Source organism: Artemia sp. Qi Xiang Cuo, chromosome 7, assembly GCF_049724085.1.
Source record: "Artemia sp. Qi Xiang Cuo chromosome 7, ASM4972408v1, whole genome shotgun sequence".
NCBI lineage: Eukaryota > Metazoa > Arthropoda > Branchiopoda > Anostraca > Artemiidae > Artemia > Artemia sp. Qi Xiang Cuo.
In genome coordinates, this window is record NC_142800.1 from 48,309,100 (window position 1) to 48,335,155 (window position 26,056).

Sequence of the window (26,056 nt, forward strand, 5' to 3'; positions counted from 1 at the left end):
TTATTGCAGAATGACTTGTAATCGAAACAAACAACAACTCTGTAAAACTTATATATATAGTTCCGAATAAACGCATGCATAACATATTCAATCAAATGTTCAACTCTTCTACAGGATGGTACAACTGTGAGATGGACCTAAAAAGAATAAAAAAAATTAATTTGAAGTACATTTGTGAATCAAAAATAGATTTGATGTCATTAAAACTTATTTTAAGAGCATATGATTTATACTGCTTCTAGTAGCCTAACTTCAACAATGTCCTTTCGGACATAGGATTAATTTAATTATTAAGCTGTCAGGGAAAATTTATTCAGAGCTTATGAAAAATGTTGACTTCAACTACTGCCACCTCAAACCCTAAAAAATAACACATTGCTTAGATATGTTACGGACCAAAAGCACTTGTTCGCCCACGACAAGAGGGTTTTCCCGATTAGCTCTTTACATTATTTCATTATTTTTTGCTTTTCGGATATTTTTTGCTAAATTATTTGCGAGAATCTTATAGCTGTTTGGTGGTAGCGGTAACCACCTTTTTGTGTGGGCCCTGATAATGGTAGTCACAAATAGGGACACAATACTGCTAATTTCAGTCATCAATCAGCAAATTGGGTCATGCCCAGTGTCGGCTCTGTGGCAAGGTATTTTGTGGAATATGTTAGTGGGATCAGATGGACTAACGAAACTCAGAGAGGAGAGAAAGTAACAAAATGAAAAATAAAATCAAAAAGGGTGAAAAAACGAGGATTTTGTTCCAAATCCTCTCGGACTTTGGACTAAAGCCAGTAATTGCAAAATCATGGCGGGAAGCATTAATCCTCTCGGCTGTATGAAGCACCGACCATAAAGCAAGACAAAATGCCATATGGAACAATCCGAGGCGTGAAAAGCAGTTTTCTTACTAGTTCTGGTTCGGAGGATTAAGTGCAGCTTGCCGCTGATATCTGACAAAGGGGGGTTGACTCTTCCTTCTCTTTTGAATGACCAGTGTTGTCTGCCCAATCCATCTGAAGCGGGAGGTTGTGGTTATTGGGCTGGGGATAACAATTGTGGACATCTTGACATTACCAAGGAATGTTCTTTCGTAAAAGGGAAAAAAAGAAATTGGCAAGCCCTATCTAAAAAAGCCCCGTCCAAGGGGTGCCAATAGCCCGGATACTATTGTTTTTGGGTGTGAAAGCAATGGTCCTTTGCGACCTGAGCCTCGAATCAGCCTGGTGAGTCAAACCCCAATAACAATAATAATAACTGTTTGAGATTGATACACTGCCAACATTACCGCTGTCATCAATTCAGATTAGTCAAATCTTCTCTTTAAAAAATAAAGAAAAAAAACTGCTGTGATTGAGATTTGTCACCAGTAAATGATTAAAATGATTAATAAATGTAAAAAAGAAAATTTTAAAGAAACCTGAATCACTGATAAGGATAAATTTTTACTGTGCGTTAGGAAAAAGCAAAAAGAAACGATTATACTGTAAATAACTATCGAATGATTTAGTTTAGCCATTTGATTTAGAATTATCGAAAAGCCAGCCTACAGATGTTATACTGCCACAATGTGGTATCCCCATCCCTAACGGTGTATGCAGTCAAAACAAAATAAGCTGTCATTAATAGAGGATTGTTTTTAAGGTTTATTTGAGACTTCATTAATCTATGTACAGTGATGTATAGCTGCACACAAATTATTAGAAAAGAGGATCAGTAGATCTTTCTAGGATTAAGGGGGGGGGGGATTTCTAGAAACAAGACTTTTCTGAGAAACCTAACTCGAAACCGTCAAAACGACGACCCTAAAATTTGGTTTGGTATTTTAGACTCACCCCCTCCGAGAATTATCCTATTGGATGGATAGGATGCTCATTCATACAGGCAAATCAACTCATGAAAATGCGGGGGGGGGATAATTCTTTTCAAAATCCAGAGGAGGGGCGTCTTGTTTTGTTTTATTGATTTTTTTCAACTAAGATCCCAAAACGTGTATTCTTCATCAAAATGTTTTTTTTTAATTTAGGGGTTCGATTATCCCCCCACCCTTCTTCCACAATTTTCGTGAGAGCCCTCGTTAAAACTGAAATTTAAAATTCTACATCCGCATTTCTACATTCAAAATCCCCATTTTTTTTATAAAAAAAAAAGGTGATTACACCCCAGCAATGTGCCAATTTCTGCCATTTCGTCCCAGCCTCCCAGCATCAGAGGCCATATTGACACACACTGCGGAAATTTTTCCTGAATATATGTGCAGTCAATCTGTAATATAAGGTGCTTCGTTCTATTTCCCATGCCCTAACACATTTCCTATTTAGGCCCGAATTTTCCAGGTTCCCCTGAAAAGATGCTTTAGATGAATATGAAGGTAGATTTATCTTACCTCCCTTAGATTTATGATTTATCTTACCTAATTGTTGAAATACGTTCAGATTAAGCGTTCAATTTTGGTGTTTATAGGGCTGTAGCTCCTCCCTTTCCTTGAAATGAAAGTTTTGAACGGGGAACATTAGTTTTAAAATGTCGACGTAATGCGACAAAAAGCTGAGTATCGGCGTAAAGAGGGGGGAGGGGTTGATTCCCTCTTATTTAGGAAATTGTTTTGAATAGAAAACAAACCTTACACATAAGAGCACCTCCCTTCATATTCAGAATAACTGTACATGATATTAAAACGGTACGAAAAAAAAACAAAAAAACAAGCATATAACAAACAGAAGTTTTTCCCACATGAAACTAAAGAGAGAAATTAAAATTTAAAACTAACAGAAAATATCCAGTACATGAAGGAGAAACACCCCTGTACTTGAATATACGGGAATTTTTTCTAATAAGCTATTACTTGTCGTGTTACCTTAATTTCGTTGTGCTACAACAGTCTTCCCGAAATTTCTCTATTTCTGAAAACGTATTCCCCAATTTCGAGAATTGAAAACGGAAACCATTGCTCTACACGATTAAGTTGTCCAGCGTTGGGTGAATTAAAACTATTTCGTTATATTTTACTGCTTCTTAATTAGTCTAAAAGCCAATTATACGCTATGCCAAAAAAGTTTGTGCATCCATTGCAAAATAGGCAATTTAGTTAGATGACGCTGGCATCTAACTACGAAATACATTTCACATCACGCGTTGAGTTTTAAGGCTAATAAATAAAAATAAAATATTGGTTTAAGTATTTTCTATTCTGCTGCGTTTTCTTTTTACAGTTCTTGTTGAAAGCATTAAGAGAAAACTAGAGTCTTGTGGTACGTAGCGATAAGGTTGAAAAAACATTAAAAGCAATAGCATAAAAATAGTCGAAACTAGGTGATTTTGACTGAGACTACCCTGTATTAAAGAAGATTATAATAAATGGATTCAAGAAAATAATTTACTACCATGCTTAGAAATATGTAGTTGATGATGTCCTGTTGACTTTTGAATTCGGAGAGTTTCATAAATAACCGAATCCACAGAATAGTTCCCTTCAAACTTTTCAAAAGTGTCAAAAGCTGCTTTCACTTCACTTTTCTTTTTCGGGCTTTTAACGTCATTTTTTAATGTTACGCTTTTTGCTTTTTTAATGTTCACTGTGTCAGAATAGGGCAGTTGATAGGTATCGTCTAAACTGATATTGCCTAAAGTGTCTTTTTTCACAACTTGGGGACTTCTTGATCGAGAGCGACTAAAGAGTCTATTTATGCCTTTAGGTCTGTAAGTATCGTCGGAATCGTCACTTTTTCCTGTCGGGACTTCTCTTGCCATTGCTGGAGGGCTAGTACTTTGCCTTTCCTCTAAAGTATCACATTCCATATCAGACTTCGAGGCCCCACTACCCGGAGCTCTCGGGCTGCATGCCCCAGTTTGTGCTTCACTAAAGACTGGGACTTTGATATACTGATCTAAATGAGGATTTGAAGCACCATCAGGATGCCTCAGAGCGGACAAAGTACCATTTTGATTCATATTTGGCAATGGATATTCGTTCTCAAGACAAAGCTCCTGCTCCAGTTCTAAGCCAATATCCGAACTAGCTAGAGCCATTTCCCAAGAAAAACCGGGAAATTTTTCTTGAAGGTTTCTAATAGTCTCTTGGTCAATGTAGTCTGACTTCCTCTGCTGAGGGGCATGCTGCCACATCGCCCAAGGAGTAATTGCTTCCCATTCAGTCATTGCTGTCCCTTGGGATGCCGTTTCTAAAAGAAAAGAAAAGAATTAATAGAAAATTAAGTAACATGTTACTTGGAAATATACAAGTCTTTTCTAACAAATTTTTGGACTTTTTGATGCTGCAAGATACTAATCACCTCTAAAATTATTAGGCAGCTGAAAAAAAACCACAAAGGTTAAGGTAAAAAATCACAAAGGTTAAGGAGAGAACTAAAAGATTCTTAGCATAAAGACAATTTTTGCATCATTAAAAAAGGCCGGGGACACTCCCTTAAGGGGGGGGGGGGTGATATTGATGAAAGTTCACCATTAATTAAAGTCAACATATCTGAGAACTCTGTACCAGAGGCTACAACTCTTGCATCCAAAATCACTTAAATTATATATTTCTTTTCACCAGGGATGATCACATGGAGCCATTGGTTATAGACTGTCAGGATAGGACCATTCAAACAGGATATTATTCTTCTAACGTCATTTCTAAGTAGCAAAACAAATAGCACCACGGAAAAGTGCCATTTTTGAGCCAGGAAAAAAATTTATCCCAACTCAGACCAACTTGTAAACGGGCCAAAATTCTGAGACATCCAATCAGTTTAATACTATTGCAAAACTATTTCCTATAGCCTCTCAGTTTCAGACACCTTACTTGCATACAGCTAAATGTTCTTCCCTGAATACGTACATATTCGATACAAATTATCGGTTACTGCTAAATTGAACAGTTATTAAGGGATTAGCGTTGCGTACGTGATTCGCATTGCTTCTTTTTAAGATAGAAAATTAGGTGCAGAATCAGGAGTTAAGCAGGAAAGTATCCTATACCCGTTTACACGAATTATGTTGATGAACTTTGCTCTAAGGAATACGACAAGGGCTACAGGGAAACATGGTATCAAATGGGAAGGTAAAAATCTCCTAGATTTGAATTAGGCAGATGATTTGTGTACCTTAAAATGTTTCCAAAAAAAATTATTTCTTAGTTGTTTTGCCAGTTCAGGCTGGGAGAATAGATATAAGATTAATGTTAAGAAGACTAAGTCACTTAGACCGGGACTGAATGAGTTTAAAGACATGATATTATGTAATGGAAAAATTGATCAGGTGGGTAACGGAAAAATCGATCGTGCGGATACGTTTGTTTCAGGGGTAGTATTATTAGTAAATATGGTGGATCTAGTGAAGATATAAAAATTAGAAATAATCAAGGGGAGTTTCTTCTGAGTAAAATTTTTTTGATGTGATGGGAAGAAGAGTCTGCGGACTAAGATTAGAATATTTGAAATCACGGTAGTGACAGCATTCATGTATGGCTCTGAAACGTGAACGTCTACAAAAGAATAAAAAGAACTTGCTAAAAGTTTTTAAGAGGAATTGTCTAAGCATATCTTATGCACTCGCTTGACTAACTATATAAAACAATCCGCTGTAAGAAAAACGGGGCTGGGTCCCACTTTCTAGGGCTATTTTAAAGAAAGGTTAATAGTGCTAGGCAACGTTTTAAGGATGAAGGATGATGGATTGGAAGAATACATTTGGATTAGGTACAAAATATGAATGCTGAAGCGGTGACAGCTCACCACTTATTGCAGAAATATTTGGGTGTGAAATAAACGATTAAATTCGCGAAGTAGCCTATAAAAAGATGGGAACATTCCTCAGGAGCAAGATTTATCCAGCCAAGGCCCCTAACCTTGAATTTTTCTTAAAATATGATGATTTTTCTTTGGCAGCTCAGATCCCCCTTCCTCCACTTTCGTCGGGGTGATTTTCATTTTCGAGAAACTATTCTGGGAAATTTAAACCTCAGTATAAATTATCGGGGCTAAAGGGAAAGGCCGCCGCCTTATATTAAAGATAAGGCTGAATTCGAAATCAAAGAGGACCGAAATAAATACATAACCAAGTTTTTTGATGAAAGGGAAGAAGAGAGTTAAGATTTAAAACAAAACTTAGGTAACTCCATATATAAGGTGAGGTGTCCACACCCACTAGAGCCCCAGTTCTTTACACTAAATTTACAATATATCCTATTTAGACTCAATTTCCAGTAGAACAGTAATACCCCAATGAGATATGTTAAGGTGAGGGGCAGTTTCCCTCAAATATATGATTATATGATAATTTAGATTCCCTTAAGGTCTTAGCGAAGCACTTTAAGTGAAGCACATTTAAAACAAACCATTTTTATTTTTCTCATCAAACAATTCGTGGTAACGAACCCATCAAAGGTTACGAGCCGCAGCAAATTTGCCTGATTTTTGAAAAAAAGGGGAAAACACCCCCTAAAAGTCATAGAATCTAATTGAAATCTCATCATCAGATTCAGCGTATCAGAGAACCCTGCTGTAGAGGTTTTTAAGCACCTATCTGAAAAAAAATGTGGAATTTTGTATTTTTTGCCAGAAGAAAGATCACGGATGCGTGTTTATTTGTGTTTTTTTTTCCCCAGGAGTGATCGTATAGACCCAGTGGTCCTAGAATATCGTAAGAAGGTTCATTCGAACGAAAATTAAAACTTCTAGCGCCCTTTTTAAGTGACCAAAAATATTGGAGGGAAACTAAGCCCCTCCCACACCCCTTTTTCTCAAAATTCTCCGATAAAAATTTCGAGATAGACATTTTGTTCAGCATAGTTGAAAGACCGAATAAATATAAATATGCCTTTGAAGATATAATGGCCCTCCCACAGCCCCTGGGGAAATGTCTTGAAGTTAAAAAATTTGCCCATTGTTTACAAAATTTGCCATAGTATTTGTTATTGGGAAGTCTGCATACATTTTTTTTTGGGGGGGGGGGATAATTTTCTGTTGGTGATATTTTCCAGGAGGATAATTTTCCATGGGGAGGGAAATTTTCAGGGTTGAATTTTTCAGGGGAAATTTTACACTGGAAGAATTTGGCAGAATTCCTATACGAAATTTTTCTTATGTTTTGCCTTCTCATTGCTGAATCAATTTTACGCGTGAAGATGTTAAGGGTAAATACCCGGGATAAATTTTCAGTAGGATTGAATTGTCTAGAAAATAAATCCTTGAAGAGGATGAATTTTTCCGTGGAGGTGTAGCCAGTTTTCCTGGAATTATTTAAAAAACGATCAGAAATTAAATAAAAAAAATCAAGTTTTTTATACTGAAAGTAAGGAGCAGCATTAAAACTTAAAACGAACAGAAATTATTAGATATATGAGGGGGGTTACTCCTCCAAACTACCTCGCTCTTTACGCTAAAGTTTGAGTTCTGTCCGAATTCTTTGAACGACTCCTGAAAAACTATGTTCGTTTAATTAGAACAATAAGAAGCTTTTTTTTAAAGTACTAAAAAACTTTAGCGTAAAGAGCGAGGTGTTTTGGAGGAGTAACCACCCTAATATACGTAATAATTTCTGTTCGTTTTAAGGTTCCTTAAATTCTCTACTTTTAGCTTGTATTTATAAAAATCTTATTTAGTTCTATCTTCATCCCTTATTTCTGTGTTTCTTTTTACGGTTACCATATGGTAACTTTAGGTTATGAGATGGGTAGTATTTGAAGATTCTTCTCTTATGCTATTTTTTTTACTGGTTTATTCTCCTCTGGAGCTTTCTGTTACTTCACTTTTTTTTATTCGTGAAGCACTTCATTTTGATTGTTCTAATTTGACAAAGCAGAAGCCATGTACCCATGCACCCTTGGTCTGATCACAATTTTCTCTTCCAGAGACAACAAGCCTCTCTTATTCCGGCAAAAACTCCAAACCAAGAAAAGATGAAGAAAACATTTTCAAGGAGAGGAGCAGACTTGTAAGAGAGAAACTCGCCCAAGAGTGAGCTGACAGCGAATCTGAGATGGAAATCATGTGTGATGGTGACGACGAGTCAGATCCATTATGGAACCCAGCAGCCTGATGCCAGCTTCACATACACCACCCTACAGCCTGTTCAGCCGGTTGAAGATCCTACAGAGGACTTACCTCTCAGCATGTTGAACTGTTTTGAAACTTTTAAAGGTGCAGATGACCAATTTGATGCTGGAGAAGCCACTACATTCCCCACTACTGAAGTTCAACCGTCTCCCATCTAATCAACAAGCTCGTCTACTATTTCTTCTTCGACCATCCTTACCGCATGAATGAAAAATCAAGATACCACAAAAGAATACAAGTGGCTAAGAAAAGAGATTGAGCCCAGTAATATCACCTGGAAGACTTCCCTCCCGACAGCAACAGAAATTTACTTACCCATTTATTTATTCAGAACTTTCATCACGGACAGAACGGTTGCTGGATTAGTTGACAAAACCAATTTGCATGCAACGAGGAAAACAAACGCTAGGATTGTCCTAAAGCTGACCCAACATGAGATGAACCGGTTCCTTGGAGTACAGATGCTCATGAGTATTGTAATGCTACCAGCTATGAAGATATACTGAGAGCGCACTTTTCGATTCACTTCAATCACAGAGGCTATGTGCCGTGACAGATTTTTGATGATTCGGCAGCTTTTTCATATCAATGACGATACCTTAGCAGTGCCATCTGATCAAACTGGTCATGATAAGCTGCACAAAATCAGACCAGTGTACGACGAGCTCAGAGAAAATCTAAAAAGCATACTGCCTGAGGAGAGACAAAGTGTAGACAAACAGATGATTCCCTTCAAAGGTCGGCTAAGTTTTAAATAGTACTTGAAAGACAAGCCTCATTCATGGGGTTTAAAAGTGTTTACGAGAGCGTGCGTGAGTGAGATTGTCTATAGTCTAGAAATCTACACAGGAAAAGGCTCAGTTCCGGCTAGTCCTTTGGGGATGGGTGCTGACGTTGTCCTTCAACTGATTGACAATGTGCCATGGAAAATGACTTTCAAGCTGTACATCGACAATTTTTATACATCTGTTGACCTTATTCATGCCTTACGCACCAATCATGGGATTGAATCATGTGGGACAATAAGGAGTTATCGTATGAAAGTTGTAATTCTGGAAAGTGATACATCGTTGAAAAAGAAAGGGCTTGGAAGCTATGATTATAGGCTTGAGAGGCACACGAAAGTCACCATTGTGAAGTGGTTCAACAATAAACCAGTGCATGCGACCTCATTGTTCTGTGCCGTAGTTCCAGTCGATCAGTGTCAAAGGTGGGATGGAAGTACTTGTAGCCATGTCGAGGTAGATCACCCTTATGTTGTCCGTGAGCACAGCAAGTCAATGGGTGGTGTAGACTTGTCTGATATGCTTCTGGAGCTCTTCCGCACTGACATACGGTCCAAGAAATGGTAGATGTGGATAGCCTATTATTTCCTTGACTTAGCTGTGAACAATGCTTGGCTTCTGCATAGGCAAAAGTGTGAATACCTGGGTAGACAGTATATGTCCTTGACGAACTTCAAGATGGATATTTGCAGATCCTTTATAGTATCAGGAGTCGCCAATAGTCCTTGTGATTGTCGAACCTCTGTCAGTGCTCCTACAAAGTGAAAAACAAAACCACAGAAGCAGGCATGCCGTCAAAATAAGTGCGATATGATAATGCTGGCCATCTTCCCGACAGAGTCGAAAAGGAACTCTGTCGGTACGAAAAATGTGCAAGGAGTGCAACTAGCCAAATTCTCTGCGTTAAATGTAAGGTTCGGTTGTGGCTGAATGGAGACAGAAACTGTGTAATGAACTTCCATATTAAGTGAAATGAATCTTTTTTATCCAATATGGTAACCATTTCTATTTCAATTTGTGAATGAAATAAATAATTGAAGTTGAAATTAAGTAGAAACTAAGCTTACTTTGATTATTATTGGACGGTTTCAGAATTTTTCAAGCATTCCTTCAATGTTCAGGTCTGAATGGGTTAATGTTGCTCCTTAGTTTCAGTTGAAAGAACTTGTATGTTTTATTTAATTTACTTCAACATCTACTTTTTTGAGCTTAAAAAAGAAGCTTGTCCATAGTCAATTTTTATAATAATCAACAGCTGATTGTCAATTTTATTTTGTCCCTACGAATCAACTTTTCTTATGGCTTATAGCGTGTGTGATAGTAAGAAGAGTTCTAAGCAATTACTCTCAGGGCACCAAAACCCTTTAAAAACTATTATAGTTTTCAAGAAAATATATACATAGTTTTTAATGGATACCTGATACAGTTTCCATTTGACAAAGTACTGTATCCATTTTAGAACAATGGATACTGTGTTTTTTAACCTTTAAGTGCGACATCTGAGCAAATATTAATGACTTGAAAACGGAAAATTCTTTTTTTGTGGTTCTGCTGATCTTTCCAGGAGAATTCTGCATTAGCTCTATTGAAAATAACACACAGATTTGACTAACAAAAATACCAAAGAAATGGATTTTTAATTGGCTTTAACAAGACAAAACACTAAAATAAAAGCATCTAATTAGAAAGGCAGTTCAACTTCTTTGCTTTAAATAAAATTTTGACATTTTTTTAACGTGAAAATGTTTAAGACAGAATTATTGTTCATAAGAAGTCTTCAAATTTAAATCTGTTTTCGCATTTGTAGTGAAAAACAATAAAAAGTGTAAGCTTTTAATGATACATAATTTACTGCTTCCGCTATTAAATGTCATATTTCTAGTTCCAAAATTTGACTTTATGGTATGTAGTAAAATCAAACGACTTCTGTGTAGTTGTTCAAAAATGAATCGTTCATGCTTTAAGTGTGTATATGCTTTGTTTTATAATTAAGTTGGACAAGAAAACATTTTCTTTTTTCTATTCTCAAATTTCGCTTTCTAACAGAAGAAGTTAGTTTCGCATTGAATTCTTTTAAGCTTGTACCTAATCTTTTACAGATATTAAGCCTAAAAAAGACAAGTTTTTTATTTACATAGATAGAGATTAATGATAAAACTTAAAACGAACAGAAATTAATCTAAATATAAAGGGCCAGCAACCCTTGCTCTTTATACTAAAATAGAACTTGAGCCACAAAGAAAACAATACATATCTAGAAAAGAATATTATTTGGAGCTGAAAAAAAACTTGAGAAGTTCAAGCTTGAAATTACTATGAAGACAACCTTTTAATGTTTTAATTTAGTAATGCACAAGCAAAAAATTAACGAGTGTTTGGCCGCAAACAATCGATACAACATGGGCGATAAACTAAGAATCATACATCTTGTTAAAAAACCATGACACCTTCATTTGTTTATTTTGATTTCAGATGACAGATATTTCAATATAAGAAAAACACCTTTAAAAAAGGATGAAAAGTAAAAAGTTCGAATACCTCCAGTAAAATGAGAAGCCAAGCCAAGACTGTCCATGCTCAAAGCTCGAAGTGGATGATCTTCAGCATGCGCTCTAAGTGCTCTCCAGATATCCTCTTCATTCACTTGCAAGCAGGAATCGGCAGTTGGAACTGGTTCTGTCTGCTCGGGAACCTCAATATATTCTCGGTCACTCGAAAAATGTTCTCGCTTACAATTAGGATCAATCAGCTTATTTGCGAGCTGTTCACATTCATTGTACAGATCTTCGAGCGTAGATTTTCTATGACAAAGCTCTTTCTTCACTATTTCTGTAGTAATAATTTGTCTTGCACCATAAGTCTGCTGTCCAAAATCTTTTTGTTGTTGTAATTTAGCTGATTGCTTATTAAAGTCTATCTTAATATCAGCTTCGGCTTCTAGCGCTATACTGTGACGTGGTTCAGAAGCTTCATCCTCAGTGACTTCTTGTATAACGTTAAGCTCACTTATTTCATGCTGAATCTCTAAGGATTGCTGTGGGGTTGCATGTTCTTTTTTTCGCGAATCAAATTTGCGTGAATGGCGTGGAGAGTCATCACTGTCACTAGATTTTTTCGACCGATGATCCGAGTCACTGGATTTTTTTGATGTTTGGTCCGAATCACTAGATTTCTTAGACTTTTTATCCGAGTCCCTCGACTTTCTGGATTGACGATCAGAGTCACTTGATTTTTTCGATTTTTGGTCAGTATCACTATTGCGGTGACTCCTGAGTTCATCAGTTGCACGCTTTGGCTTTGGACTAGATTTTTGTTTATCACTTTTTACTGGAGATCTTGGCTCTGAATCTTCACATGTCTTAAATACTGTTAAAGCTCTAACTTGATTAGGAGGTGGAGGTTGTACAACATGATGCGTAGGGCCATCAACCCATTGTTCACTATTACTCGGGACCGATGCTTGTCTTTCCACCCACTTTGATATCATATCAAGTTTTTGGTTATCCATAAACCCAGCTGCACCAGGAGGACCAACTTGAGGTCCATCAACCCATGTTTCTAGCCCTTTTTTCTCCCTATTTTTTGGACACTTAGGACCGTCTATCCATTGTTCAGCATTAGAATTGTTACTCTTTACTCTAACTGGACTTTTTGATTTTGATTTCTTGGCAGATCTTACTGGAATCCGACTCTCTTGACGAGAACGTTCTGTCCGGATGGCTAAGGACGACCCACTTTCTTCATCAGAAATAGTTCCTCGTGGACCTGCAAATAGAGCTAAGATTAACTTGTAAACAAAACTGAAAGCTAGACGGCAGAGACCCTTTACACTTGATAGACAAGAAAATAGCAAACGGGTAAAGATAAATTAGGTTTCTAGTTTTTTACCAAAAAAGTATTTTTTAGTAAAAAAAGAAAAGAAGAAAAATTAATTTCATTTGTCAATATACTAACTTTATATTTTTCAAGTTAAAAAAAAAAAAAAAAATCAGAACTTCATTGCATCATATTTAAAATTCCTAATTTTTACGTAAGATAATTATTCACTATTAGAAAATTATGCAGAAAAATAAAACAAAGTTTGTTGTACATTAACTTATTTGAAAAAACATATATTACAATTTCAAGTTATGTTTCCGAGTATTTGCCACATTAGTTTGAAAAACGGTGGCACTAGTTGAGATAGCTCACAGAGGGAAGGTGATGGACGTACTTGTAGAAAACAGTCATTAATATCAAATAGAATCTCTCACGAGGTTATAACAGCACCCGATTGGTATTACAGCTCTCTCTTGAGGTCCTATTTTGGATTCTCTGGACTGGTGCCACTGGGATTTTAGGAGCCTCTGCAAAATGCGAACTTCCACATTTGGCAATCAGTCTAAGCCAAGAATAATTACAGAGAGATGACCGAGCTGGATGTTTACAGGTTTCCTGAAGAAAGAATCAAACTCAACTTTCTCGCGCAAGAGGACCAGATCATATCGAAATAGTTCCACCGTGGAGGGATCTATTTTGGCATCTGGACGGCTCAAGTTCCAAACAATTTTCAGCAAAAATTATGCACGGTAAATAAGGCAAGGATTATTCGTAGAAATGCAAACTTACCTAGGTAAATAACAGTATCACAACTCATTTCACTGCTCGATATTTCAGCAGAGGTTGACCCCTCATCTCCAGAGGTCTTGATATAATTATCTGGGGATCCTCCTCGCACGTGGGATGTTGATAAACCCTAAACATAAACATTAAGCAAATCAATTCCAGTAAAAAGAACAAGCTAATAAAGCGTTGAAAATCTATGGAACACACAAAGTTCAAAAGAATTTTGTAGATAATTTAAAAGTTACATCTGTTTCTAGTCAATGACGTGTGTATAAGTTATTCTGCTGTATTGGTTTTTGGATGGCCTTTGTAGATTTACTTTGAACCAGGTATAAAAATATAACTAAATCACCATCCTTTCATTCAAGTGATCCTGCTATATAATCTTGACGCACCATGAAACATCAAAAAAGGAAAACTCTAACGGGAAAAATATTTAAAGCAGAAATTGTCCCGTACTGTTTTTTTGTTTAATCTGGGATTCGGCGTATTCTCCCTGCAAAATAAACCTCCCTCCTCATTCCCCTTGAAAAATCCTATCCAAATATAAAATTGAGTAGCCAAAGGGAAATTAAGAGAAATAAAAAAGAAAGAAGAGGAGGAGGGACTCGGGATAATTCTACCTAAATTCCAAAACACGCCTAGAATATATAGGCTACTGTAGAATCAAACAGTTCGTGGCAGCGAACATTAAGTAAGGACCTATTTGGACTCTAAAAAAAGAATTTTGATGATAAATGATACATCAAAAGAATTCGCTTTTTATGCTGATTCCAAGTATATAAAGCTCATTAAGCTTAATGTTACCTATTAAACGCTACGGGACAGAGAAAATTTTCCCGATTTTCAAAAACTGGGGAGAGACCTCCATAAAAGGCACAAAGTATTAATTAAAATCCCACCATTAAATCGGAAAATATTAGAAAGCCCTACTGTGGAGGTTTCAAGCTCCTATTTACAAAAACGTGGAATTTCTTTCCCAGAAGAAAGATCTCGGAGGCGTGTTTATTTATTTATTTTTTCTTTGTTTCCCAGGGGCAATTGTATCAAACCGATCGCCTAGAATATCGGGAGAGGGCTCCTTAGAACGGAAATTAAACGATTTAGAGCCCTTTTAAAGTGACCAAAAAGATTATGCGAAGGGAAAGTGGCTTTTTCTGCCAATTTGTGGCACTAAACTACGATTTTGCCCCATTGAGGACTAAATTGCTATCGATTTAAAATTCCGAGATAGTCATTCAATTTAAAAGACTCAAAAAACTAGATATTGAGCTTCCCGGTTGCGGAGGAAGTAATGCCACGCGTCTGCGCATTTGTTCCTGAAAGTTACGTTGTCCGTACAAGTAAAGGCTCTCAAGATGGGAAAACTTTCTGATTTACGCCTAGTGGACAATACCCAATATTTTTTTTGAATAGGGCTTGATGACTTTTTGAAAACTTTCTTTATTTAAACTATTGGTCGCTTAGTTCAAAGAATGAACTGTCAATTTAAAATTTTGCTTGGTTCTGACTTAAAAGTCTGACTTGTGCTCACTGCTTGTTATTGAAATTAATTTAAAAAAAATTGCCCTTTAACGGCTCTTCGGATAGAAAAACCTTCTGATATGCGCCTAGTGGACGTGTTCTCGATTGCAATGGGTGAATTGGTATCATGTACTATAGTTGTAGACATAGGTTTCAAGTACGGGTGGAGGGGAGACAACCCTCCCTATGTAAGTAATTTCTTAGACCACACTGCTTTTCCATTTACGAAAAATTAAACAAGAAAAACGGGTTTTAATTTTTATAACAATATCACCCAGATCATTCGGTAAAAAAGACCAACCAATCGGTAAAACTCCATTGCCCCCAAACATTCTGTCTAAGGTCGCCTCTGGTTGGTACCAGACCAAGTCCACGGGGAGTAATTGCTCGTATTCTTTTGTCGCAGCCTATTATTTCTGTGCACTTCTGCCATAGGGCAACTCATCTATAGTTTCCACTAATTTCGCAGGTTCAAATTATTTTCTTGAACCGTTATACTACCCTGCTATGATAACTCCACCCCAAAAACATGAAAAAGAACCAAGATAAATAAGAATATAAAAATAAATACTTTAGGATATTCTGCCTGTATTTTGGAATGTAGGTAGAATATTTCAAGATTCTTTCTTTTCTTCATATTTTCGTTTTGACTGTTCAATTTCGCATGTGAGGAAATTTTTGGCTGGGGGAGGGGCTCATGGAGGAAAATATTCTGGGGGAGTTTTCAGAGGGCCACTTTATTTGATGGGGAATTTTCCGCGGGGGGACATTTCCAGGGGAAAATTTTCCGAGGGAATACACTTAGCACCCTTTTATCTAAAGGAAAAGTTTATATTTTAACGAGGGTTGTTTTGACACATCCAATTGACGAGTAAATTCTCAAGGCCATTTTATCATAAGTTATCCATGCTAATATTTATGTGTTGTGTAATATTTAACACATAAACGCTAAAATAGGCCGAATAAGTTAACTATAACTAAACCACTTTTTATTTATTTAATCATGTCCAAAGACTATTTGTATAAAACCCAAAAGCATACATATCAACCGATTCAAAAAAAAAAAAAAAAAAAAAAAAAAAAAAAAAAAAAAAAAAAAAAATACAGAGCAATCCTAGAGATCGGAAACTCTAGTGCCAATATTCCACAATAATCAGAAATTTTCCGCTAATAAATATATAGAAGTATGGGAGGAACTTTTTTTTATCCATCTGGATCCCTATAATTTCGACTGGGGTTCAACAATCAGATTGTCAAAAGAAAGAGTGCTTTCGTATTTCTTGCTCCCCGGGCATATCGTGGCCAAATTTGGCATCATGTTAAATGTTTAAGGTTAAAAGCCATTTCAATCAAAATGCTTGAGCGTTGTGCAAGTTAGGTTTGCTTTTGCAGCCATTAGTCATTAGGACAAGGGCCCAACTCCCAAGGGTATGAGTAACTACTTATTTCATATAGAAGGACTAATAAATAAATCCTTGAAGATAAATAAACTTGTCAGACATTGTTAAATTCAAGATCATAAGGATATTTAATCCTAAGGTGAATATATGGTGTTTTCCAAAAGAAATATTGGGAAAATGACCGAAGGCTATGCAAATAATATTTCTTATGAAAATATTTATTTAGTGAATTATATTAGAAATATGAGAACGTTATACCTTGATCACAGTAGACAGAATATACCCAGTAAGCTTATCGCAGATCATTTCTGGTCTTCGTGAACAAAAAGCTCCTCCCACTTATTTCTGTTTCAATGCACTTTGCACTCTGCACTCCTTCCCACTTATTTCAAAGCACTTTGATGGAAACAGACGGAAACAGACTAACCTGCATTCCCGCTAATCTGACTTCGCCTATGTTTATATCTGCAAAAACGTTCTCCGGAGCACTCGCACCCCGGTCCGGGTTTTTATAATGGGTGAGATAGAGAATGATCATACTGCTAATTATATAAACTGTGACCTTGATAGACTGTGAATCACACAGAAATCTTATCCGATTTTTTTTTTTTTTTAAGGATTTCCTTTTTAAACAAAAGAACAAAAAATGAGGCAAATAGCATATTCTAGGACAAAGGCTGATTGATAAATTTTAAAAGAAACAAAGACGTTGTAAAATTTCGAGTAAAACATTGAGCAAAAGTAAATCCAATTGCTTGACGGATTATATGCCCAACTATTCTCTATATCCTCCCTAAAACTGAGACCAAATAAAGCTTAAAGTTTTGGAATATTGGAAGAGGACTCTTCTGAAATGAAATTACGAGTTTTAGTGGTCTTTTTTTATAAGTCAAAAGTGATTGAAAGGTAACAAAACTCATTAATTTTCTCTTTGGCCTGGAGTCCAATCGCTACAAAACATAAAGTGAAATTGAAGGTCAGAATATATTTTTGAATGAGAAAGAATGAAATGATATCAAAATTTGAAAGCGAATTGCTACCCATGAGCACACTACCCTCTTTTCGTGCTGTTATTTAGCTCAAATGGCCAACTTATTTCGTGTAAACTGTGACTTCTAAACCGAATCTTCCGGTATACCCATATCAATAAAATTTTACTTACTCTTATCTTACGTCTGCGAACACGATGAAGCCGCGTTGCTAACTGGACAGTGTTCAGCGCCTGGTGATATTCTGTCTGCCCACCAGAACCCCGAGCGTGAGCAATGACTGTTGTCTGGCACGTGACAGAGCTCAAGCAATCCTAGAAAAATTCCAAAATAAATCAATTTAGCGATTTAATTCCAAGGTTTTGCTTTGAAAGTAAGAAAGTGTAAAAAAAAAAAAATATATATATATACTTCATGCTCTTTCAAATGATCTAACCTTTTATATCTCCTAAAATAATTGCCGAAAATAGTTCGTTCAGCTGCATTCAAAGGTAGGATCAGTGAGACAATTTATGTTCAATCACATTTCGATCTTCCTGATGTACATTATGCTGCTGATTTACACTCCTTCGAGCATAGCTTACCTAACGCTTTTGGGAATTACCTCAGATGTGTACTTCAGATTAATGAAAACATTCTTGGCAAATGCTTTCGCAGTTGTTCGTCTTGCGACGGTCCAAGAATTTCACCTCTAGCGTCGCAGTACGAATGCCCCCGTCTGTCTCTGTTAACCATTACCTCAAGTCCAGAAAACCAACATATGAAAGTGTCAGATACAACCTTTAGTAACAGTGAATATATCCCAAATAACGTCTTCGATTCGATTTGAATATGATTCGAAGCTGCAAAAACGAAATATAACAGATAATAAAAGAGAAAATATGATAACACACTCAACCCCTTCGATATTCAAACTAAAGTAAAGGGTTAGCTGGTAATGGGGGAGCAAAGCAGGACTAAAACAGAGATGAAGTAGAGAAAGAGAGCGTCGAGTACAGAGAATAGGAGGGATAGGAGAAAAAGGCTGGAACTTGGAGGAACAGAGAGAGCTGAGTAGCAGAAGATGCAAACGAACTAAATAATAACTTCTTCGAGCTTGAATATATGGCAAACTTTATCTAGAATTCCTCTGACCCCAAAAGGTATTTGTTAGATGAAACTGCCATAAAACGCTTATAAATACTAGGAAAAATGCAACTGTTACCAACAATTTGTGAATCTTGCTTCGTTAGCTCTTTTTTTCAAGAATTACAAAAAATCTAAGCAAAAGAAAGGAAACACAAGAATAAGAATAATAGTGACAGAAGTATACATACGGCAATATTAAGAGTTTGTTTTTGCTAGACCCTGATATCTAGTTGACAGACCATTTGTTGAAAGATCAAGAAAGTTGAAAGGTGAAATTTGAAATTCCAATAATTCACTAATACGCTAAGTCAGGTTTAATCATCACTGTAGTGGTAAGTTGTTTTAGTAATAACAATAAAAAATTACAGTTATGCAAAAATCCTTTTTCCCTAAAAAGTAAAAAATATTGATTTTATAAAATCTATCAAGTTAAAAGAAAGTTTTAGAAAGAAGAGGGCTTAATAAAGGTAATAACTAAATAAAGGCAATTAAATTTTTCATTTTATAGTTTAAAATAAAAGTTTAATTTTCGAGTCTTTAGATTCATTATAATAAAAAAAACAAACCTTTAAAATATGGACTATGTTCGTTTCTTTGTGCGGTATATGTTTTTGACCACTACATAAAGCCACCATGATATGACCTAATGCTGACATGGTAACTGGACCTCCAGAATTAGGATTAAAATCGAGTATGTGCAGCCTAGATCTTCCACCAGCAACTAAAAACGACAAAAAAGTTGAGATTATTAGAAATAACGATTGAAATGTGTTAATTCTATTAAATGGACACCAACATTGAAGGTCACCAAGATGGAAATCCGTCGCAAAACCGGTCAGTCATTAGTTAGTGACCACCTGATGCGTAAGAAATGGACTTACCTTGGTTATGTCCTTCGCATGCCAGAGGATCGACACCCAAAATTCTTATATGAGTGGCGCCCCGAGGGGGGACGCTTAAGAGGTCGACCAAGACACACCACACGACGGCAGTACGACCGGGACTTGAAAAGTGCGGAGCTGTCTCTTCAACTACAGTAGGAGGATGTCGCGGCTGCAGCTCAGTTCCGAGATTTCTGGCAGAATTTTGCTGACGTCCTAGGCATCATTCCTGGCTCTGGAGGATCTAAGGCTAAGGCTAATTCTAGTAGAGAGCTATCTTATACTCCGACGCCCACACCATATATGGGCATAGAATAGTGTCAGAACACCATATAAGGGCATAGAGTCATTAGGGGGAACACTTGGTTAATGGGGTCAATGACCTCTTTTTCCAAGGTCGATTTATTTGATGTTTCTATGTGTAATAACTCCGGGGCGAAGGTTGCACATGCGCATTGAATTCTAACGGGAAACAATGTTATTGATCTAGGACTCGTGGGGGAAGTGAATTTCCGAGAACTTGATTGCGTAATCGAAGTGTGTCAACAAAAACAACAACGACCTTGACATTCGCTGAGAGCGTGCACTTACAACAACATCGACCGTGGAACACCTGTGCTGTCGACCTCAATTCACCTATCGTGAATCAATAATTCCCCTTAGAAACAACAAATTAATTTTCATTTCTTGACAGATCAATCAATCAATGACATCATCTGTCAGACTTTAAAAATTTTCGCCCTAGAAACATTTCTCCAGGAATAGATCCAAGACATTAATGTCTTTGCCTCGGGAACAGTTCTACTGGTCGAACTCCAAAGGATATTAATAACCAAAGGCCATTGAAACAATTAGGCAAGAAACATCTTAGCGATGAATTGTTTTAGCGCGCGAAAAGGTTTCCTATTAATTTGAAATGCGTTAGCGCAGAGATGCCAATAACAAAGGAACACGCTGAATTTGCGTTTAGTGATTATTTGGGCGAAACCGTTTTAGACGGGTTATGGAACTATTTCGGCGAAACAGATAGAGACATTTTAAAAGAAGATTTTTGAAGAGATTTTAGAAGAGAATTTGAGTGTGGTCGTTATAATACACAAGTTTCATTTGAACAGTGTTGTGAGGTTCTCTAACCCAACTCCAAAGGGTTCCAATCCTCCTACCCCAACCCCGAAGGAAGCCCCCGGTCCTCAAAAGCCCCCAAGCTCCCAAAGGCCCTCCACCGGTCCCCAAATGTCCCCCAGGCCTCCAACTGTCCCCCCGGACCCTCAAAGGCCCCCCAAGCTCCCAAAGGGCCACCGGCGCCCCCAAAGCCCCACCCCCAACCCCACACACCCTCCCCCGGCCCCCCACAGGCCCAACGAGCTCCCCAACGACCCACGGGGTCCCAAAGGCCCGCCACCCGCCCCCAAATGTCCCCCAGGCTCCCATGGTCCTCAAAGGTCTCCCGGGCCCCCAAAGAGCCACCGGCGCCCCAAAGGCCCTCCACCGGTCCCCAAATGTCCCCCAGGCACCCAAAAGCCCCCCCAGACCCCCAAATGCCATCCCCCGACCCCCAAGCCCACCCCCCGTCCCCAAAGGTCCCCCCGAGCTCCCAAAGGGCCACCGGCGCCCCCAAAGGCCCACCCAGACCCCCAAAGACCATCTCCCGGCCACCCCAAGGCCCATCGAGCTCCCAAAGGACCAACGGGGTCCCAAAGGCCCTCCACCGGCCCCCAACTGCCCCAAATGCCCTCCCATGGTCCTCAAAGGTCCCCGGGCTCCCAAAGAGCCACCGGCACCCCAAAGGCCCTCCACCGGTCCCCAAATGTCCCCCAGGCAGCCAAAAGCCCACCCAGACCCCCAAATGCCATCCCCGGCCCCCCAAGCCCATCCCCCGGGCCCCCAACGTCCCCCCGAGCTCCCAAAGGACCACCGGCCCTCAAGGGACCCACAGACCCTCAAAGGCTCTCCCCGAGCACCCGTCTTTCGTTGATGTGAGTTGTCTGAAACCTATGATTTGGGATGTGTAGTTTGCTAATTTCGACTTTTCTGAGCAGGATTTCTTAGCCTTTCATAGGTGTGTGTTGTCTGAAACCAATAGTTTGGGATGAGTAGTTTGCTATGTCAGGCTTTTATGAGCTAGGTTTATCAGCATTTCGTTGGTGTGTGTTGAGTGAAACTTATGATTTGGGATATGTAGTTTGCTTTTTGGACATTTCTGAGTTGGATTTCTTAGTCTTCATAGGTGTGTGGTGTCTGAAACCTATGATTTGGGATGTGTATTTTGCTATTTTCGACTTTTCTGAGCTGGATTTCTTAGCCTTTCATAGGTATGAGTTGTCAGAAAATTATGATTTGGGATGTATAGTTTGCTATTTCAGACTTTTCTGAGCTAATGTTTTCTAGTATTTAGTAGGTGAATGTTGTCTGAAACCAATGATTTGGGATGAATAGTTTGCTATTTTTGACTTTTCTGAGCTGGATTTCTTAGTCTTTCATAGGTGTGTGTTGACTGAAACCAATACTTTGGGATGAGTAGTTTGCTATTTCAGGCTTTTATGAGCTAGGTTTCTTAGTCTTTCATAGGTGTGTGTTGTATGAAACCTATGATTTGGGATGGGTGGATTGCTAGTTTTGACTTTTCTGAGCTAGATTTCTTAGCCTTTCTTAGGTGTTTGTTGTCTGAAACCTATAGTTTGGGATGACTAGTTTGCTATTTTTGACTTTTCTGAGCTAGGTTTCTTAGCCGTTCATAGGTGAGTGTTGTCTGAAACCTATGATTTGGGATATGTAATTTGCTATTTCCGACTTTTCATAACCGGATTTCTTAGTCTTTCGTAGGTGTGTGGTGTCTGAAACCTATGATTTGGGATGTGTAGCTTGCTATTTTCGACTTTTCTGAGATAGGTTTCTTAGCCTTTCGTAGGTTTGTGTTGACTGAAACCTATGATTTGGGATGGTTAATTTGCTATTTTTGACTTTTCTGAGCTAGATTTCTTAGCCTATCATATGTTTGTCCTTTCAGAAAATTATGATTTGGGGGGTTTAGTTTGCTTTTTGGACTTTTCAGAGCTAGGATTCTTAGTCACTCATAGGTGTTTGTTGTCTGAAACTTCGAGTTTGGGATGAGTAGTTGGCTATTTCAGACTTTTCTGAGCTAAGGTTTCTTAGTATTTCATAGGTGAATGCTGTCTGAAACTTATGATTTGGGATATGTAAATTACTATTTCGGGGTTTTGTGAGTTAGATTTCTTAGTCTTTCATAGGTGTGTAGTGTCTGAAACCTATGATTTGGGATGTGTAGTTTGATATTTTCGACTTTTCTGAGCTAGGTTTCTTAGCCTTTCATAGGTATGTGTTGTCAGAACATTATGATTTGGGATGTGTGGGTTGCTATTTCTGTCTTTTCTGAGCAGGATTTCTTAGCCATTCGTAGGTGTGTGTTGACTGAAACCTATGATTTGGGATGGTTAATTTGCTATTTTTGACTTTTCTGAGCTAGATTTCTTAGCCTTTCATAGGTGTGTCCTTTCAGAAAATTATGATTTGGGAGGTATTGTTTGCTTTTTGGACTTTTCATAACTAGGATTCTTAGTCACTCATAGGTGTTTGTTGTCTGAAACTTCGAGTTTGGGATGAGTAGTTGGCTATTTCAGACTTTTCTGAGCTAAGGTTTCTTAGTATTTCGTAGGTGAATGCTGTCTGAAACTTATGATTTGGGATATGTAAATTACTATTTCGGGCTTTTCTGAGTTGGATTTCTTAGTCTTTCATAGGTATGTGATGTCTGAAACCTATGATTTGGGATGTGTAGTTTGCTATTTTCGACTTTTCTGAGCTAGGTTTCTTAGCCTTTCATAGGTATGTGTTGTCAGAAAATTATGATTTGGGGTGTGTAGTTTGCTATTTCAGGCTTTTCTGAGCTAAGGTTTCTTAGCCTTTCATAGGTGTGTCCTTTCAGAAAATTATGATTTGGGAGGTATACTTTGCTTTTTGGACTTTTCATAGCTAGGATTCTTAGTCACTCATAGGTGTTTGTTGTCTGAAACTTCGAGTTTGGAATGAGTAGTTGGCTATTTCAGACTTTTCTGAGCTAAGGTTTCTTAGTATTTCGTAGGTGAATGCTGTCTGAAACCTATGATTTGGGATGTGTAAATTACTATTTCGGGCTTTTCTGAGTTGGATTTCTTAGCCTTTCATAGGTTTGTGTTGTCAGAAACCTATGATTTGGGATGTGTAGTTTGCTATTTTCAACTTTTCTGAGCTAGGTTTCTTAGCCTTTCTTAGGTATGTGTTGTCAGAAAATTATGATTTGGGATGTGTGGGTTGCTATTTTTTGACTTTTCTGAGCTGGATTTCTTAGCCGTTCATAGGTGAGTTCTGTCTGAAACTTATGATTTGAGATGGTTAATTTGCTATTTCCGGCTTTTATTAGCTAGGTTTCATAGCCTTTCATAGGTGTGTGTTGTCAGAAAATTACGATTTGGGATGTGTAGTTTGCTATTTGAACTATTCAGACCTAGGATTCTTAGTCCATCATTGGTTTTTGTTAGCTGAAACCAATAGTTTGGGATGACTAGTTTGCTATTTCAGGCTTGTTCATTTTGAGTTTTTGTCATGGTCTGCCAGATTTGGAAAATTGGGGTCTTTGTCCACTAGCTCAAAATTAAGGACTAACTCCACCAGCATGAACTGTGGAAAATCACTATCTCAGTACTACGGTCTAAGACCACCAGCCTGAATGATGTAAATCCACAATATCAGTAGTGCTGTCAAAGTCGACCAGACTGAATGGTGGAATTTCACAAGCTAAGAATTGGGGTCATAGTCCACCAGCCTGAATGGTGGATATTCACTAGCTCATAATTGGTGTCTTAGTCCACCAGCCTGAATGGTTGAAATTCACATTAGACGACACAAAAACTTACACACACACAAAAACTTACACACACGCACAAAAACTTACACACACACACACAAACACTTACACACACACACACATTAAAACAAACACACACACACAAAAACTGACACACACACAAAGAAACATACACACACACACACAAAAAAACAGAAACACACACACACACACAAAAAATTACACAATAGCAATAAAAATTAAATTCACACAAAAACTTAAATTCACACAAAAACTTACACACACACACACACACACACACACAAAACTTACACACACACACACACACACACACGAAAACTTACACACACACACAAACAAGAAAACTCACAAACACACACCAAAACATACACAAACAAAAACACTAAGACACACACACACACACAAACAAAAACTTACAAAAGAACAAACACAAAATATCACACACACATGAAAACACTAATACACACACACACACACACACACACACACAAACTTACACACACAAACATGACCTAATAAAACACAACACCAACAAAACCTCACAAACAAAAAAACAAGCACACACACACACACACACACAAACAAATAAAAATGAACGAGAACAAAAAAATGAAAACACAAAATAAAATGAACACACACACAAACACACACACACACACACACACAACTTAAACACACACACACACTAAAACTCACACACACACACACTCAAAAACTAACACACACACAAAAACTAACACACACACACACACACACACACACAAAATTAAACATGAACAAAAAAAAAATCACACACACAAAACAACAAAAACTAACAAACACACACACAAAAAAAAACAACACCAACACACACACACTAACACTTACACACACACGCCAAAACTTACACACACACAAAAACTAACACATGCACACTAAAACAAACACACAAACACACTAAAACTTACACACACACGCCAAAACTTACACACACACACACACACACAAAATTAAAAATGCAAACGAAATATTACACACAAACGCACCAATAATTAGACAAAAATGCAGAATCTTACACACACACACACACACACAAAAACAAAAAAATGAAGAAAACAAATTAGAATCAAACAATAACTGACATGAACACAAAACATTACACACACACACACACACACACACAAACTTACACACACACACACAAACCCCACCCATCACACACACACACCCCCAATTACCTACCCCCACCCAAATACACAAACACACACACGCTCAAAAAAAATAACACATGACCACAAAAAAAAAACACACACACATCCACAAGAACAAACACACCCACACACATACACACACAAACTCACACACACACACACCCAAAATTACACACACACGCAATAACTTAAACAAACTAAAACTTAAACTCACACACACACACACACACACAAAAACTTACACATTCACTCGAAAACTTACATGCACAAAAAAACTTACATTCACACAAAAACTTACACACACACACACACACAAAACTTACACACACAAACACACGAAAACTCACACACACACACTAAAAAACTCACACACACACAAAAACTTACACACACACACACACACACACACACACTAACACAAGAACACAAAAAAAATCACACACACACACGCACAAAAACTTACACACACACACACACACACACAAAAATAACACACACACACACGAAAAATAAAACACACCCTCCAAAACAAACACACACACAAAAACTTACACATGCACACGAAAACTTACACACACACACACGAAAACTTACACACACACGTCAAAACTTACACACACA

General features: G+C 37.6%; 1 protein-coding gene across 8 annotated transcripts in view; it reads right to left on the reverse strand.

The window, feature by feature from the left end:
* Positions 1–26,056, reverse strand: part of LOC148950360 (uncharacterized) — a 369,985-nt gene continuing 343,929 nt past the window's right edge. For all 8 annotated transcript variants that reach the window (XM_089092346.1, XM_089092345.1, XM_089092344.1 and 5 more), the window contains 6 exons: positions 19,049–19,203; positions 17,528–17,668; positions 13,445–13,571; positions 11,375–12,601; positions 3,378–4,175; positions 1–137 (listed from right to left, as the gene is read on the reverse strand). In XM_089092346.1, coding sequence (XP_088948472.1) covers positions 109–137; positions 3,378–4,175; positions 11,375–12,601; positions 13,445–13,571; positions 17,528–17,668; positions 19,049–19,203 — 2,477 coding nt within the window. In that variant the 3' untranslated portion in view covers positions 1–108. The remainder of the gene's footprint in view (positions 138–3,377; positions 4,176–11,374; positions 12,602–13,444; positions 13,572–17,527; positions 17,669–19,048; positions 19,204–26,056) is intronic.